The following is an 18961-nucleotide window of genomic DNA, read 5'->3' on the forward strand; positions in this document are numbered from 1 at the left end:
AAAGTATGCTTGTCAGATTGTGCAGCATTTCTGACCGGCCACATGCATTTTGTTAAAAGGAAATGTTAAGAAACGTCTCATAATTAACAATCTCCTTCAAATTAAGTGGTGCATTCCAGTTCTAAGCCGCCATTGTCAACAGTGAAGCTAAACATGTGCATCAATGCCTCCAAACTAGAAGCTTCCAAACACCATAAGAGATCGGCGCCGCTCCAAGCCTGCAGTGTCAGTTTAGTGTAGCCCTACTACACTGACTATTAAATCTATTTGCTACTGAGAGATTTAACTGTTTGTTGAGCTGCATGTGAGGCAACTCAGTTTAGTGTGTGTAGACATGTCACTGGAGAAGTGATCGAGGGGGTGTACATCTCACCTAGGTTGCTACACAGTGTGAGATGGTAAATCCAGGATGGTTCAGTTTCTCAGCAGTGATATGCTGCTGAGTTGTTATTTAATTTTGCCGGGCCTGGGTTTATATGGAATGGCAGGTAGGTTTGGTAGAGGGACCTGTCATTCCACATCCCCCGATCCAGTTCTGGGTTTGGGATCAGGTGAGCTTGGATCCTAATTAGCCTGGGAAGCTAAAGGCTCTGTAGGGTCTGCAGGTGATTGCTCCCAGCCAGGGAATGAACAGCCTGTATGTTGAAGGAAGCTGCAAGCACAGACACTGCTGGAGCTAAAACCCACCCTGCGATATCCAGACGAAAAGACGCTGTCTTTATAAATGTCAGATAGGTGAGAAGAACCTGTTAGTAAGCGCCCAGCCGGGCTAGGTCTTTTGTTTATTTTGTTGTACTTAGAAAGCACGGTGTTGCTGTATGTTTTGTTTGCTGGACTGTTTGTACCACGAATAAACGCCAAGATCTGCTTCATATATTCCAAGTCTGCTGTGAACTGTGTCCAAACACACCCTACCCCGGGAAGATCCCTTACATGTGCTACACATTAAGAGACTGCCAATGATACACAATCAAAAGAAATCCAGAATTTGCTTCAACACTTCACCTTTATTCATCCTTCATGCAAAAGATATCACACACTGGACGAGGTACAGCAAAAGTTGACGCGGGTTTGTACTGTTATTAGCACTTGCTCATAACCTGCATGACCTGCAGAAGTGCTGTGCTAGCACCTTTACCTAAACCCTGGCTATGGTGTGGATGAATGGCAAATGTGCTCATCTGGAGCGGCTTTCTCTTCAGTGGTGAAGGCCAATAAGTTGTCCCCATTCACACTTGTACATAGTATGCAGAATACAATTTTTTCCTAATTGTCCCTGTTCAAACTTGTATTTTCAGTCACCCTTGGCTTTAGACCCTAGTGCATTCAGGCATTTTTGGTCCGATAGAGTACAATATAATTGCCTGTAAACGTGATAAATGCATATTTTGCACATGTTTTAAATGTCTCCTCTCTTCCTATAGAATTGCTTTTCTCCCCTTGCCTAGCCCAGGAATCAAACTCATGAAGCTTAATACACATGCACAAATGATAGAAAAATGGCTGTAACACACCTGCTGATCGGCAGAAAAAAAAATTATATTTTTCAAAAAATCACCAAGAATATGATCTGCTTAAATTCTGCTCAAGGGTGAATGCAGGCCAGGCAGAGCCCTGGGGGGGGGGGGGGGGTGGCTGTAGGGGGGCCAGAGAGTACTGGGGGGGGGGGCTGAGAGCACTGGGGGCAGCGACTAGACCCAAGTGGGGGTCTTATGGGGAGGTGAGTGCATTGGCTGACTGGTGGAGGGTATATTTCACTGTGAAGATTATCCATTTAATCACTGAAGGACTTCACTATTACCATAGAATGGATTCCACATGTTCACTTTGCATGGACTCTTTATTTGAATCATTTTTTACCACTAAGTGCTAATGCCCATTTTGATTATTTTATTTAAATGTTTTTTTTCATAGGTCAAGTACTTTGTATTCATAGGAGTTTTTTTTTTTATTACAAGTGGTTTATATGTATTAAAGCGGGATTCCACCCTAAAGTGGAACCTCCGCTGATCGGATCCATCCCCCCCTCCGGTGTCACAATTGACACCTTTCAGGGGGGAGGGGGGTGGAGATACCTGTCAAAGACAGGTATTTTCACCCACTTCCGGGCATAGACTCCCGTGGGAGTCTACGCCATTTCCTGCCCTGCCGAGCTGTCTGCTGGGACACACACGGGTCCCAGTGACAGCGCGGAGATTTCCTATTGCGCGGCGCGGCTCGCGAATGCGCAGTAGGGAACCGGGAAGTGAAGCCGATTCGCTTCACTTCCTGATTCCCTCACCTAGAATGGTGACTGCAGCAGCCGAGAGCCGAGCGATCGGTCGGCCTCGGCTGCCGGCATCGCTGGAACCCGGGACAGGTGAGTGTCTATTTATTAAAAGTCAGCAGCTGTAGTATTTATAGCTGCTGGCTTTTAATATTTACTTTTTTGGTGGAATCTCTCTTTAAGTACATTTACAGTATATTTGCACTAGCCACTGGGTGGCACTGTTCACCTTGATTTAGCAAAACACATGGTTTAAATGGTTTAAATGGTTTAAAGATGTAGCGATTCACAATTACATACTTTCATTTTTCATAGTTTATATGGGAACACTATTTGTGCTAAGCAGCTACCACACTATATGTGCACTTTATATAATTATAATATAGTAGCGCAGAAGTTTTTTATATTAATGATAATGAATATGTATTAAAAATTTACATTATATTTCAGATATTACCACATTTACCCCGATGACAGTTTGTTGAAATGTGTCTTTCACTTCACATGAATAATGTCATTCAAAAGCAAGATCTGTTTGTAATTGATGTAATATGTGAAGAGAGTAGTGGTATCTTTTCCAAAAGTTTTGTAACAAGGATGGCTGAAACTTTGTTTGATCAGCTATGATATATTTTTAAAATGTGCTTAACTACTTGCCATCCAGAAGATTTACCCCCTTCACGACCAGGCCATTTTTAGCTTTTTGGCACTGCGTTAACTGACAATTTAACTTTGACTGACAATTAACAATTAATAATTAACTTTAACTAACAATTGCGTGGTCATGAGACAATGTACCCAAATGAAATGTATGTCATTTTTTTCACACAAATAGAGCTTTAGTAGAGATAGTATGATGGGCAATCTAACACAAACTGACACTTTTGACATTTGACTTTGTGGGAATCAGTGGTACTAATACAGTGATAAGTGCTAAAAATATACACTGTCCCTGTACTAATGACACTGACTGGGATGGCAGGAGGTGAACATCTAGGGTGGTCAAAGGGTTACATTTTTGCCTAACAGTGCTTGGTGCATTCACAGTGTACTGTTTTTACTAAGGGATGTGCTGATTTTTATCACCTGCTGGGAAACAAAAACTGGCACGTGCCTGCTGACAGGACAGAGCTCTGTGTTGTTTATGTTCACAGAGCTCTATCCTGTCATCTTCTTTGCTGATCAGAAGGTGCCAACGGTCAATAACCGTCCAGAACTCGCTGATCGGCTTGTACTGTGTCTAACCACAGCACAGCTGGCGCGCCTGCCGCTCACGCACTTGCCACCTACCCGGAAGTGCTGGATGACATATTAGATACCTAAGGAGAGAAGGAGAGAAGCTCTGCCGCTGTTCTCCTAAGTGAGGCGACTGACAAATTCTTATATATTTAAGATTTTGTAATTATTTTGGTAAACGTATTAAATTCTCCATAAAATCCCAGCCACTTTATTAATTGTTTGGTGTTGTTATTGTATAGGGATGTTAAATAATTCTTTTTGATGTTTGTATGAGATCAGGTAAACAAGAATTAGATTTTTAGACTGTTGGAGAATTTAATTAGATATTGGGCCAATGGGTGAAGATTAACTAGTTCTTTAGTGAATCTGTCAGTAGATAATTCAGGGGCGGACTATGAACTTTTAGATTGGAGAGAAATTAGAACAAAATGGTCCTTCCCCAAAATGTGCAAGCCACATGCAGGACTATTTGCACCCATATGCAAACACCACAAAGCATTAGGGATCGGATGATGTGGAAAGGCGATGCTGTATACACTATACCAGGGATATGCAATTAGCGGACCTCCAGCTGTTGCAGAACTACAAGTCCCATGAGGCACAGCAAGACAGACTGACCGCCATAAGCATGACACCCAGAGGCAGAGGCATGATGGGACTTGTAGTTTTGCAACAGCTGGAGGGCCGCTAATTGCATATCCCTGCACTATAGAATACAAAATGGGACTGTGTGGAATAGGGAAGGTAAAGCACAGTGTACACTATGGAGCAACGTGGAATAGGAAATTACAACACAGCAAACACAATGAGACATAGTGAAAAAGGAAATGTACAGCATAGAGCACAGAATGGGATGGTGAAGTACGCAGTATACATTATATGATGGTGTCAAATAGGAAATATAGATATAGCACAATGTACACAGTGGAATGTACAGCATCACATAAAGGACTTTTGGAACGAAGATGCACACAGAATGAAGATGTTTTGTAATGAATGGGTAACATACAGCAGCAAGTTATAATCCGCACATTTTTTATGAAAATCTGTCCCAGACAGGTTGATACTAGTTATTTAATGTAATTTTGAGAATTATGAAAAATACTGGCTTGTCGCTTAGGCTCTCAGTCGCAGCTCAGCTATAGCCACTTCCTAGAATCTAGGACTTATATGCTGCGTGCAGGCTTAGCCTAATTAAACAAAAGTGTTATGGTGGTTCAGGAAGAGACATCACATACTGACCCTTGAAGGAGATCCAGGGAGCTTCTGTCCATGGCTCAGACCTAAGCCTGGACAGGTTTAAAACTATCCCTTGCAGTGTGGCTGCCTTTTCACTGAATGGGGTAATTTTAAGGTTTCCTGGGATTGGGCTTTGAGGGTCACCCACAAAAGCAGCAATTGAGGTCTGTCTTTGCTACCCTCCATTTTTGTGCAGCCAGCCTACGCTCCACTGGCAGGCCGCAGGGGCCGGTCCTAGTTATGGTAAGGCTGCACCAACCTAGGCAACTCCTGCTTTATGATCACAAACAAAAAAAATCTCCTGCGCTCAAAAGTGATGTGACGGTAATAAATATCGTCTACAATTTCAATGGCTCTAGGTAGATGCACAGGCCTTGCTGCTCTTCAAGGGTCAGGGGACACCCAATGGAAACACTGTAGAGAAAACAAAAAGAGGGAGCACCAACCTTGCACATTACCCAAGTGGTTTATTGGTATATAAAAAGAAAGGAAATTATTATTATTATTCCTTTCTTTTTCTTGTTCCCCCTTCTTTTTTTTTTGCGCCTCTTGGAGCACCTGCTGGATCTGCCTCTTTTGCTCGTGGGGTCCCTGGAGAGGCATTGGGTGGATGCATGGCTTAATTGGCCCCCTCTGATATCGGTGGTTCAGTGTCCCCCATTCTCCTGCTCAGCTGCAATTTTCCGGAGCCACCGGAGGTTTACTCTCCTTTTTCCAAGGGAGGGGCACGGTGCAAACTGAATGTTTCAGTTCCTCCCTCGGGGGTGGAGTGTGCCCTTGCTCAGTATGCTCCGCCATCTTCCATCTACTTGATGGGAGCCTGATGTTCCGGCTCTCTGACACTCGATCCCTAAAGAGGAATGTGTGGCATTAGCGTGCATTCCACACCCAGCAATCACTGTACTGCATAGTGCATCATCTTGTCTGTACTGAAGATGACTTGCCACACGCAGCTACATCTGGTAGGTGGTGTGTCTGGGATTATTTAATTAATTTTATTTGTGGAACATAAGTTATAAATTACAAATTTTTCATGTGAATGCAACTTATTATTATTTTTTTTTTCACTTGTCATTTTGGAAGTGCACGCGTGTAGGTGCTCCATTTTCAGTTTTTGTGGATTCTTTTATAGCAGCTGCTGCTGTCAATTCTATTTTAAGTGTATAGTGTACCTCTTAAAAATCTTATTATGTTTTTACATTGCTGGCATCACTGGTTCTTTAATGCTTCCCTATGCACAAGAATGTGGCCTGTTCTCTGTCCACTCCCATTAACACCCTCCAATGGGAGGGGTTTCTAAATCATGTGATGATACCTATTTGCTATATATAATGTGTCAATGCAGCATCACAGATTGGCTATGAGAAAAAGGGGATCCCCCTTGAAATGCGTCAGCCATCTGAAAGGTTCTCCGGCATGCTGGACATGGTTCCGTTGACCTGGTCACTTTGTGTCCATTGTGGACTTTGATACATGTTTTTATAACCTACATATTTGTGAGTCTATTTCATTTCTTTTTATATACCAATAAACACCACTTGGATAATGTGCAAGGTTGGTGCGCCCTCTTTTTGTTTTTGCTACAGTCACTCCTGCTTTATAATGAAATTGTTCAAAGTTAATTTATAGTATATTGTGTGCTGTACAAGCTGTGGACAAAAGTTTTGTGAATGACGCAAATATTCATTTTCACAGAGTTTGCTGTCTCCGTTTTTACGATGGCAATTTGCATATACTCCAGAATGTTATGAAGAGTGATCAGATGAATTGCAATTAATTGCAAAGTCCGTCTTTGCTATGAAAATTAAATGAATCCCATAAAAAAACATTTCCACTGCATTTGTGAAGAAGGCTTCAGGGTGCCCAAGAAAGTCCAGAAAGCGTCAGGAGCATCTCCTACAGTTGATTCAGCTGCGGGATTGAGGCACCACCAGTGCAGTGCCTGCTCAGGAATGGCAGCAGGCAGATGTGAATGCCTCTGCACGCACAGTAAAGAAAAGACTTTTGGAGGATGGCCTGGTGTCAAGAAGGGCAGAAAAGAAGCCACTTCTCTCCAGGAAAGCATCAGGGACACACTGATATTCTGCAAAAGGTACAGGGATTGGACTACTGAGTACTGGGGTAAAAGCATTTTCTCTGATGAATCCCCTTTCTGATTGGGGCATTCGGAAAAGAAAAGTTGAGTGCTACCATTAGTCCTTTGTCATGCCAACATCCTGAGACCATTGCTTCTCAGAAACAAAAAACCTCCAACACATTCTGACAAACTCCATTGATTATGCAAGAATGGGCTGCCATCAGTCAGGATGTGGCAAAGATTGACTCTTTACATGAACTTAATTGTAACTGTCAATAAAAGCCTCTGACACTTACAGAATGCTTGTAATTATTGTGTCATTCCCAAAACTTTTGGCCATGGCTGTACACTATGAAGTTGGGCATGAAAAATGTTTGGGTAGAAATTCATGTTGAATACCTTAGCTTCCCAATGAAATTCTCTCCTCCTCGTGACAGATCTGTGGCATCAATAGAAATTAAGTAGTTGGAGGTTTTACTCTTCTTCCGCTTTCTTCCAGCTAATAAGAAAACCTGAAATACCATAAGTAGCTAAGCAAGTAGAAGACACATACAGCAAAAAAAAAATGTGTATGTATGTAATGACAGAATGAGTTATACCAAAAGTTTGTACTTTCCATTGAAAATGTTATTTTTATTATTATTATTATTATTATTATTATTAATATTAGCGCCATCAATTTACGCATTGCTTTACACATATATATATATATATATATATATATATATATATATATATATATATATATATATATATATATATATACATTTTTTTTAAGGAGAAGCCTTAAATTGTCTCATACCTTCTTCTCATTATCAAGGTGTAGATAGTATGTTGGGTACCATCCCCTGTCCATTCCTTTCTTATCTCGTGTTACTTTGCATTTGATTGTGACCCCCTGAGGTGCTGGTCGCAGTACAAATTCTTCCAGATTATCTACCTCAATGACTGGAGAGGGGGGACGTTCCTCCTTCTGAAAAGACAGCAAGCAAAGAAAGGGCACAAAACAACAAAAAAATGTGTTTTCATCTTCCTAAAATGATGATGAAAACTGTAGATATTTTTCTGTAACCTGACCTGGCTCTCCATTTTTTACCTGATTTTACAAGAAGCCTGATCAATCAAAAACCAAAATCAGTTTTGGTCTCCTGTACTCAGATTCAGATTATTAGGGGCTTGGGTATTGGTCTTGGACTATACATGGATATATGTGATTATATGACATTACATTTTATATTAGTGTAAGTCAAGCTAAAAGGTTTTTCTTATGCCACATACACACGACCGGTTTTCCCATCGGAATAAACTCTGAAGGTTTTCCCGACAGAGTTTCGCTGAAACTGTCTTGCTTACACTCGATCACACCAAACGCCGATTGTCAAGAATGCGGTGACGTACAGCACGTACAACGGGACTATAAAAAGGAAGTTCAATAGCCAGTAGCCAATAGCCTCTGTCTTCGTACTTGCTTCAGAGCATGTCATTTTTGGTCTGTTGGAACAGCATACAGAGGTTGGTTCCGTCGGAAATATTTAAAACATGTTCTATTTCTAGATCCATCAGAATTTTCGAAAAAAAAAAGTCAGATGAGGCATACACACTATCGGAATACACAATGAAAAGATTCTGTCTGACTTTTCCTGTCGGAAATTCCGCTCGTGTGTACGCGGCATTAGTTTTGGAGTAGGGAGGTTTTGGAACGTATGTCTTTTTTTTTTTACCACTATACAATGCACCATTAGATAGATTCTTTCTTAGTTCCTCTCATGCTGACAAGATTTTACCAAGCAGGGGAAATCTCCAATAGAAAGACAGGCAAGAAGAATTTTAAGACCCCTATACGATTTTTATTTTGGGTGTGTAGCTTTTGCAGATTCTTTCCGCACCTCCTGCCTGGTACATGTCAGTGGGACAAAAAAAATAAAAGTAAATCTTTCTAATGGAGTCTTGAATATCAGTAAAAGCCAGGCCAGGAGTTATAATCCTTCTCCACTCTGTTTAAAACAAAAATGTTTTTGACATACACTCCGATGCTGGACTTTCTAGTTTTAGGTCCTGCGGCTCCGGAGTCGCATGTAGCCCACCCCTGCCTCCCCTTCTCCTGCTCAATCACAGAGTAGACAGAGAACACATTCACAAAATACAAAGCCTTTTGTGAATAGACAACGGAGGGAAAGGGTGAGTAAAGCTACTGTGTGTGAGAATGCAGTATAGTTATTGTCACAGTGCTGGGAGTATAGTGATCGCTGTACTTCCAGCATTCAGGAACAGTGTCAGTTGTAACTAAAAGGGATAAGTCCATGAAGTGGCATTCACCTTGTTGGACTTAACCCATAGTAAGCCAGCACATTTTAAAAAGAGTCTGAATACCTGGACTTTATCTTTAACTGTGCTCTTGAATTATTGCTATTTTGTTTAGTAATGCAGTCATTTTAAATTTTAACATTTTTGCAGAGTACTAATTGTACTTGGTAGGAAACCAATTGCTCTTTAGCATCAGGACTGTAGTCCATAAGGCAATTAAGGACCAGTGACTAAAGGCAATGAAGTACTAGCAGCAAAATGTCAGCAGGGGGATCACTTAAAAGAACTGCTATGGTATTGTTTTTCAACGAGGTAGCAGAGGTGATGAGACAATTTGCCGGTTTCGGTCAGCAACAAAATGATGCTGTAAGGTGCAGAGGAGTGTTTTTTTAAATCCTGTATTGTTATTGCCAGTAAAAAGATAGTGTCATAGTTATGCAGTAATCTTCCTCTGTCTGCTTAACTCTCCTCATGTGTTCAGACTAAGGGGCCAGCCACTTCCACCTGGTGGTTTTTATAACCTCTCCTCTAAGCATGGCTCTACCCCAGGCCCTATCATGGAACCCTATATTAACCTGTGCACTGCAAGCCAGCAGTGCTGATCAACCATTGCATATTCAGTGTGTGTTTGGCTCCCTGTTTCCTGCTTGCCGTGTGCTCTACGTTTATCTCTGTTACCGACCTTGGCGTGTTCCTGTCTGCTCGTGACCCTGACCTTTTGGCATGTCCCTGACTATCCCTGTCTACCTGTGACCCTGAACCTTTGGCGTGTACTCTGTTGTTCCTGTCTGCTAGTTGCCCTGACCTCTGCCTTATCCTCTTACTACCCTCGTTGTTCCAGCCTGCTGTTTCCTTCTCCTATAGTCTACCGTGAGCGTGAGCTGTGAAACCCTAGGGGCCGCAACCTGGAGCCAGACTGCAGCGCAGTCCATCCTCACCACTAGAGGCTCTGGTGAACACCCGCTGGCTCTTAGACTCCGCACCCTGGGGAATCTATGCTCTAGCTCCAACTGGGATCTGTGTTAGTGATCCAGTAGACCTGCTTCCTAAACCTCCCTGGGTACAATCCGCAGCAGTCAATACTAGGGTCCACTATCTTAGAGGTGCACTTCCGATTCCTATGGAGTGCATCTGTCACCTGGTCTCAGGTGACCTGACAGATAGCTATATTACCATAGGCCTAAGTAATTAAGGCATAAGGAACAGAATTTAAAGCACAGCACAGTAAATGTGTGTGTTTTTTTCACATCCAGCTTTCAGTTTTGTCCCTTAATCCAGGGACATTTGAACTAGTTAGTAAATGCACCATCAGAAAAAAAATGAATAGTAGATGTAGAGATATATTAAGGTCTATAGGATAAAAAAGTACAATCAGCGCAAATAAATAAAAACACTGAATCGTATGCAGCTGAACACTAATAAGGTATTCACAAGGACTATAAGCAATAAAATAAAAAATGAGTGCATTGCAAAACAATCACAATTCAATACAAAGTCTATATTAAGATGTGTCACAAGAATCTTTTTTAGTTAACATAAAACCTTTTTTGCTCTTTCTTTACAGATTCCTTATTGTTATAATAGTCTAAATATTGTTTTGCCTATAAACACAATAGCATTTTGACTACTTTACCCATTCTGGTTGTATTTATTTTTTTAAATTATAACTGCATGAAATGTTGGAACTCTTACAAAGTGGTATCATACACATACACCTGTAGTGAGGTGCCCCTTTGCGCTCTCATTTGAAGGCATGTGTGGGCTCCTTTAACTTCTCTCTTCACAATCGCCTGGGTCCCCACAATCAGAAAGTGCACCTGATGAGGCAGAGGTGGCTGGGTATGTGATCTGAAGTCAGGTGTATGGTTCTCCACAGTAGGAACCCAATACCATGCAGCTTCTATTGAAGACCTAGCTACTGTGTAGAGCACTTCTCCAATTGCTAGCAGCGTACTGCAATAGAAGTGTGGGGTAGCCTTTGTCTTCGGCTTGCCTCTCTTCTTAGCTCTGAGACTTCTCTAGCCACACACCTGTGTTTCTATCCCCGAGATTCCTCCAGCTAGTGTATTTGCCTTTGTTACCAGACCTAGCCTGGACTTCACTGTTCTGGGCACTGTCTGCGAGGATAGGTGTACCAGGCTGTATGGTGTAGCCATTTGTGAACTTTTCTGTTTACTGAAGAAGTGATTAGATCCTTGTCTCTGTTATTACATAGCTTTTAATGTGATTTGAGCAACCTAATGCTTCGAGGGGCTTCTGTTTGCATAGCTTCATAATCTGCTAAACATTTTTCTGTACTGTATGGTTACTGTTTGCCGTTCTGACCGTGTTTGCATTGTAAATCCTACTTTGCAACTATTTATTTAAAATTTAATTTAAGTTAGTTACCCTCTGTTTGATTGTTTGTGTGATTCCCCATACTATTACATACCTATAGACCTGCTGGATTTAGCTCTGAAACTGAAGCATGTCATTTGCTAACCTAATTTCAGCAATGTGGAAATATATTTTTTGAACCTGTACCTTTTTTCCTTTCTTTCCCTTCTTGCCCTTTTTATTAGTGTTCTTCACTATCTCTTCTTCTTCTTCCTCGTCACACTTTGAAGAGCCTGCTGTATCACAGTTACAAAAACATATTAATATTGTTTACATCCATAAACTGCATGCAAATTATAATAAACCTGTCCACTGCAAAGTTGATGTACACATTGGGGTTAATTTACTAAAATAGTAGAGGCTGTTCACTTAGCAAAGTGTATATGAGTAAATTGGATGAACCTGAATTCTGTATAAACACCCAATCGTGTGTGAGGAAAACGTAATAAAGAAATAGGTTTTTTGACTTACTGTGAATCTTTTTATGGGCTACATTACAGGACACAGGAAAAGTATTAATGTATATTGGTTATGCTGCTGCCTTCAGGCGTTTGGATAACAACAAAACAAAGCTGTAAGAACAGCTTAGTCTAACTCATTCCACTGTCAGCTTGCCTAAGTTTTCTTACCAGGCAATAGCAGAGGATGATCATAAGAACAATGAATAAAGATTTTTATGGTAAAAAATCCTTTATTCTTAATCTTGAATAACATTACACATGTAGGTGGTGGGGTGCAGTGGCAATAACATACTCAGTCTTAGTGCAATGGAAGAACTTATGCAAAGACAGTTCACAAATTACCCGGTGGGAAGGCAGCACAGCCAGGAAAACTCACAGTTCCAACAATGTGTAGAGAGCAACTTTCCGCCGAACTGACAACACCTGCAGAGAGGGGTAGAATGCAGCCTGGCTGTCTTATGCCCAAGCAGCCATCTCATCAAGAGCCTTTCGGCTCCACTAGTTCTATCCCTGCCAGGCGGGGTACCTGTCCCTACTCTACCAACTCGCAAAATGCACTCCAAACCCAGGGCCTTCATAAACTCTACCTGACCAGAGGGGTGGCGGCATCTAATAGGAGCACTTCCCCAGTGACCCTGGAAACCATAGAGGAGTCTTGTTCCTCCTGCCCTCCTCTCCAATGATAATGCCACCGCAGTGAACACCACCTGCCATTAAGAACGTAGACTGCACCTGCCTACTTACATGATGCTTATTCAGGTAACTTGGGACATCCAAAAGCAGTCCAACTAAGGGGTGAGAAACAGAGCAAACAAAGGCTAAAAGGCTCAAAACCATTAGGTTAACTGAGACAGCGTAACAGAGCATAATGGGTCACCTGAAGAACTTCATGACTGAAGATGGCATCAGCTGAGGCCTGAACATCCACCTGGTAAAACAAACAAGTAAACAGAAGACCATGCAATCTGAGGCACGAATCCCTGATGCTAAAAAGCCTGTGAAGCACTAATTGATCTAGTGTAGTGCTCTTTAACTGGGAAAAGCCAGTGAAATTATAAGCTTGAATGATGAGCTTTCAAACCCACCTATGGATAATGGAACAGGAATAACAGAGTCAGGCTGTCAAAAGGGAGCTGTAGCTAAGAGATAAACTCAAACAGTGTGTACCACATCCAAAACAATGGAGGAAAATCTCCTTAAGATATTAAGGAGCAGGTCAGAGAGATGGTAGAACAACGATATGAATATGTTTGCAATGCCACATTGCGGGGCAGAACCTGTGAGGGAGAAAAAGGCCTTAGAAGAAGTTTCTGGTCTTGAATCCACCATCTTTTTAAACACAGGAGTGTCTCCAACATAGACAGTCTTGTTAAGAAAGGAAATGGCTGGATCCAGAACAGGGACTGGACGCTTCTTCAGGAACAGCTCCTTCATAGGGCACTGCTGAGCAAAACGCTTAGGAGAAACAAAGACCTTTTTCTGAGTTGGACCAATCACAATACAGGACCAGACGCAATAGGGGATGAAGTGGAAAAGTCTTAACAAGGTGATGGCTCTTTAGAGAACCCAGGATAATCACTTTTGGTGTAGCTGATGCAAGCTGCTCCAAATATAGGCACGCGCAGACTGCATCTATAGTGAATGAGATGGTATGCTTCTGTCTTGGAGCAATGTCTGCAAACTATGACTCCTAGCATATCCAAATCCTGAGATTAGGATAGAGTACAATCCTCCTCATCCCCAGCTGACTGTACAGAAGCAATTGCAGCCTCAGGGAATTCAGAGATAAATTCTGGAGATGAGTTGCATTTCATGCAGGGGACAGGAGAGGTTCCCTGCATTAAGGTAAAACTATTTTAGTATGCAGATCCCCTCCAGTCCCCCCCCCCCAAATACTTTACCGAGCCAGATCTGGATCCAATGACGTGGACAAGAGCAGAGACTCCCTCAGCTCTCTCCCTCTTTATTTTCTCCCATTGCTGTCAATCACAGCCAGTGAGAAGGGAAGAGGGGGCAGGGCAGCTGCGCTCTGTGAGTCTTATGGACATACAGAGCCAGCTTAGGAGCAAGCATGCACAAGTGCCTCCGTAGCAAGTGGCTTCCTGCTATAAGGGCACTCAGGGGTGGGGGTTTGAGCCAGGCGTGCCGGCAGGGGACCTGAAAAGAGAAATATTGGGGCTGCTTTGTGCAAGAGCACTGCACAGAGCAGGTAAGTATAACATGTTTACTATTTTTCAAGAAAAAATAAGTAAACGTTTACAATCACTTTAATACTGTCACTTGTAAGGCAACAAGGAGCCTGTGTACCATCCAGAGTATTGTAAAACTGATGCAGCTCACACTCAGGGAGAATGGCACAGGCATGTGCAGTATGGCCACAGTAGCAGAAGCAGTAAGGCCCAGAGCCCATGCAAATACAAAGGGCAATAAACTTTAGCACTAAATTTAAAAACTTGTGCAACTCCTCCTTTCTATAACAACCATACAACAAACTATCTCAGAGCTGGGGCCCCTCTTATATGGGTACTGAACTGTATGCACCAACACAAAGCCTTTTTCACTGCAGCTAAGGTTCAGCAAGGGCTTTGCAGCACCCCCATCCCTTTCACTTTAGAGAATAGAGAGGCAAGATCCAGGGCGTATGCTGCTTCCACCATTTTTCACCCTCTGACAGGCATACCATCTAAGGGGTCTTCAGAGACAGGGTTCAGCCAGACAAATGCACTACAGGCCCGGACCTTTAAATCACTCTGCTGCTGACTCATAACGTTGCACCATAGGTACCCAGACAAACACCTTAAGCAGAGTCCAGAACCAAAAGACACAAATGTGAAGGTTGAATGTGTAACTCTATGGTGGGTACCATAAAGAATCCAGTGATGAAAAAAAAAACAGCACACCAAGCAGATTCTGAAGCAGGATTTACTGAAGTCCCATATTAAAAAAATAATAAAAACAGTGTAGCGCTTCAATAATAATAAATGTGATCAACATAAATTATAAAAATAATAATGATATAACAAAAATCGCATAAATCTAAATGCCTAAAGATAAAAGTCCAACATTAGGCGCTCATTCCACTATGTAGCTGGCATAGGAGTGACCAAGCCGTCACAGAGAAGGAAAATGATGTACTAGACGAATGTATTCATGTGGGTCTACTTGATTGTAAACATCAAAGAAAAGTAGATAAATACTTCTTACCGGAACAGTTGGACTCACACAGTCATATGACGGTTGAGTCTAGAAGGCTTGAGGTCACAATCTGGGACCAAGGAGTGTAAGGAGAAAGGTCTGTTGAGCTGATGGAAGAGCTCCGGGCGGTTGTAGGCTCAATGATGGATCCTTTCAGATGGAACTTCAAAGTAATCAAGCTCAGACACAGCCCGCTGTACCAATACTCGAACCTCCCCCGGATGAGGAGGGGGGTGTTGTGAAGTTTTAAACCAAAACAATGGAGAAAAATAAAAAAAGGCTCCACATGGTGCGGGTCAAACGATATAAAAAATGTTGGTTTATTGAAGTCAAAAGGTAATTAATGACTTGGTGATCACATAAAAAACAAAATAAAGTTAAAAGCAATGTGGGGTGCCAACAGCTCGCCCGACGCGTTTCGACATATGTGTCTTCAACTGGGGCATGTAACATGCCCCAGTTGAAGACACATATGTCGAAACGCGTCGGGCGAGCTGTTGGCACCCCACATTGCTTTTAATTTAATTTTGTTTTTTATGTGATCACCAAGTCATTAATTACCTTTTGACTTCAATAAACCAACATTTTTTATATCGTTTGACCCGCACCATGTGGAGCCTTTTTTTCTTTTTCTCCATTGTTTTGGTTTAAAACTTCACAACACACCCCTCCTCATCCGGGGGAGGTTCGAGTATTGGTACAACGGGCTGTGTCTGAGCTTGATTACTTTGACGTTCCATCTGAAAGGATCCATCATTGAGCCTACAACCGCCCGGAGCTCTTCCATCAGCTCAACAGACCTCTCTCCTTACACTCCTTGGTCCCAGATTGTGACCTCAAGCCTTCTAGACTCAACCGTCATATGACTGTGTGAGTCCAACTGTTCCGGTAAGAAGTATTTATCTACTTTTCTTTGATGTTTACAATCAAGTAGACCCACATGAATACATTCGTCTAGTACATCATTTTCCTTCTCTGTGACGGCTTGGTCACTCCTATGCCAGCTACATAGTGGAATGAGCGCCTAATGTTGGACTTTTATCTTTAGGCATTTAGATTTATGCGATTTTTGTTATATCATTATTATTTTTATAATTTATGTTGATCACATTTATTATTATTGAAGCGCTACACTGTTTTTATTATTTTACCTGTCGAACTTTGTTTGTTTTTGGTGTTGGCTGCTGTTGTGGCTGTTGTGGCCATCTCTTCACAAACTATAGCGCAGTGTTTTCCCTTTTTGTATTTCTCCATATTAAAAAAAAACATTATACATTATACATTATACATATATGTTTGAAGAACGTGTTGGCCCTATTTTTTTAAAGTGACAAACAGAGACAGCTTATGGAAAAAGGTCCACAGTGCTCTTAAAATTGTGTGTCTTTTTTGTTTGTTTTTTAAATTTCAACCTGTGTTAAAACCATGACTGCCCACATAGAGATACAGTGGAGTAAAGGTGTAGACATGAAGGGACAGGAAGTTTATTATTTACAGCATTACCAGGATAAAAGAAAAGAAAAAAACTTGCAGCTACTTCACCTAAGGCCTAGTAAGTTGCAAAATATAAAGTTGTTTTTTAGGTTTAGATATGCTTTAAATGCCTAAAAAACATGTAGTCGACACTGTCTTGTCTGCCCAGGGCCTAGAGTGTCTTGACTGTCTTTTGCTTGAAATACTCTTGTACATGTTGCTGGAGACACCATAAAGATAATGGCTGACTTTCATAATCTCTGGCAGCCAAACAAAGCAGCAGGAAAGCAAAAGTAACCATATCCATCTGTCTATACCAGGGGTCTCCAAACTTTCTAAACAAATGGCCAGTTTACTATCCTTCAGACTTTAGAGGGGGCGCTCTGTGACCAATGGGAGTAGAAAATGTCCTGGTGTCGGTAACATCCCCATCCTTTGGGTCAGTGAGAGGTATAGTGTCTCATCCTTTGTGTCAGTGGGAGGTATAGTGCCCCATTATTGGCATCAGTTGGATGTATAGTGTAACGTCATTGGTGTCAGTGGGAGGAACAGTGCCCCCAGGCCGCAGTTTGGAGTCCACTGATCTAGACCATAATTAAAATAAATGGGAAAGGACAGATTCACTTTAAATCCAATTTGAAACCTAACTGTTATGGCCTATGCAGATGAAAGGTGAGTTGCATATTGCTGATGTAGGTCACTATTCTGCATTTCCTCTACAGGTATGTGGACTTTACTTCAGCTTTAAGATACTGTATTTCTTTTGCACCATGTTACAAATCACACCCTTATTTAGAGTGTAACATGGTGCAAATGGGCTGCCCCACTCTCAAACTGCCCCTTCCCTGCAAATGCTGTAATTTTTTAAATTGGTACAGCTGTGCAGGGCTTTGCAGGCTCCTGTGAAAAAAAAACAACAATGAATGCTAATTTTTTTTCCTAAAAAAAAATTGTGCATTTATTATATTATTTATCTATGGTCATCAGGGTAGAGATGCATTCCTGTGCCTTTTTAGACTACCAATGTCTGCACTGTGCTCACCCCCACCACGTCTAATTAGAGATGAGCTTCATGTCGCCAGTTCCGGCACCAATCTGTCATTACAACTCCATTCATACATAAAGGCGGAGGAAGCCTGTCATAGGTGAAATTAAGTCCATCTAGTGTACAGTGGTGAGCTGCATCTTCAATATAACAATAATATTTTTCAATTAAGTACAGTAAAACCTTGGTTTGAGGGTAACTTAGTTTGAGAGCGTTTTGCAAGACAAGCAAAATGTTTTAATAAATTTTGACTTGATATACAGGCAATGTCTTGATATACAAGTAGCGTCACGTCCCAACTTAGTATAAAAGAGAAGAGAAACACCTCTAAGTGTAGCAATATGGTTACATTTAATGAAGGTGCAACATTTAGCAGCATATTGCTACACTTAGAGGCGCCTCTCTTCTCTTTTATACTCTGTAGCTCCTGCTGGATTTTGCTTCTAATCCCCTTGTGGAGGCTGCCATTTGTGGATGGACATTTTATGGTTGCACAACCTATCACATTGCTATAATCTTTTTATATGGACTATAAACTGAAGGACTTATGAATAAATGTCTTATGGGGAAATTTGCTTTGATATACAAATGCTTTTTCTTAGATGAGCATGTTTCTGGAATTGATTATGCTCACCAACCAAGGTTTTACTGTATTCTAATTCTATACAATGTATATTGTTATTATTACTGATAAAAAGTATTATAATCTGATACCCTTTTTCTTCTCTTTTTTGTCTGTAGCTCCTTCATTTTTAGACTGAAACATTGATGCTGTATTTTTCTTTTCGGATTTTTTAGGCTTTGAACTGGAGTCTGAATCTTTATCACTGCCTGCTGTACCTAGAAGAAAAAAACATAAACTGTTAAGGGTTCATACAGTACAATAATTAGATTTATCATTTATGTCCATATTTAATAGAATACTTTATATGCTGTGCTGATGTTTACTAACAGACTGTCAGCCTCAAATTCTGTTCTTCCACTGAACATAGATATATTAAGCAGTCATATCCTAGGAACCTGCAGGTCCCTATGCACAGCAGATGCCCCTAGGGTTTACTCCTATCCTGGAACGACAGTTTATATAGTCTTGTGTTACAAAATCAAATGATGTGTTTTATTGTGTATCTATGTAGGATTTGTGTGCTTATTCATCACTTAGTAAGGATGAATGGAATAGGGATTTGTTTTCCAAATAATTCCCCCATGTATGTGAAAACTCAGATCAACATTCACAAATAGATTGAGTACATCACATGGGCACAAAGGTTCATTTATATCCCTTA

At 41.3% G+C, this 18961-nt stretch overlaps 1 protein-coding gene across 1 annotated transcript in view; it reads right to left on the minus strand.

Annotated features, from left to right (window-relative positions):
- TULP1 (TUB like protein 1) overlaps positions 1-18961 on the minus strand; it is a 111781-nt gene that overhangs the window by 16385 nt on the left and 76435 nt on the right. The window contains exons 6-9 of the mRNA XM_077481448.1: positions 18390-18515; positions 11649-11737; positions 7624-7794; positions 7221-7333 (exon numbers count right to left, since the gene is read on the minus strand). Of these exons, the coding sequence (XP_077337574.1) occupies positions 7221-7333; positions 7624-7794; positions 11649-11737; positions 18390-18515 (499 nt within the window). The remainder of the gene's footprint in view (positions 1-7220; positions 7334-7623; positions 7795-11648; positions 11738-18389; positions 18516-18961) is intronic.

The sequence above is a fragment of the Lithobates pipiens genome, unplaced genomic scaffold, assembly GCF_037356315.1.
Source record: "Lithobates pipiens isolate NorthernLeopardFrog02 unplaced genomic scaffold, aLitPip1_a1.2 Scaffold_16, whole genome shotgun sequence".
NCBI classification, from domain to species: Eukaryota; Metazoa; Chordata; class Amphibia; order Anura; family Ranidae; genus Lithobates; species Lithobates pipiens.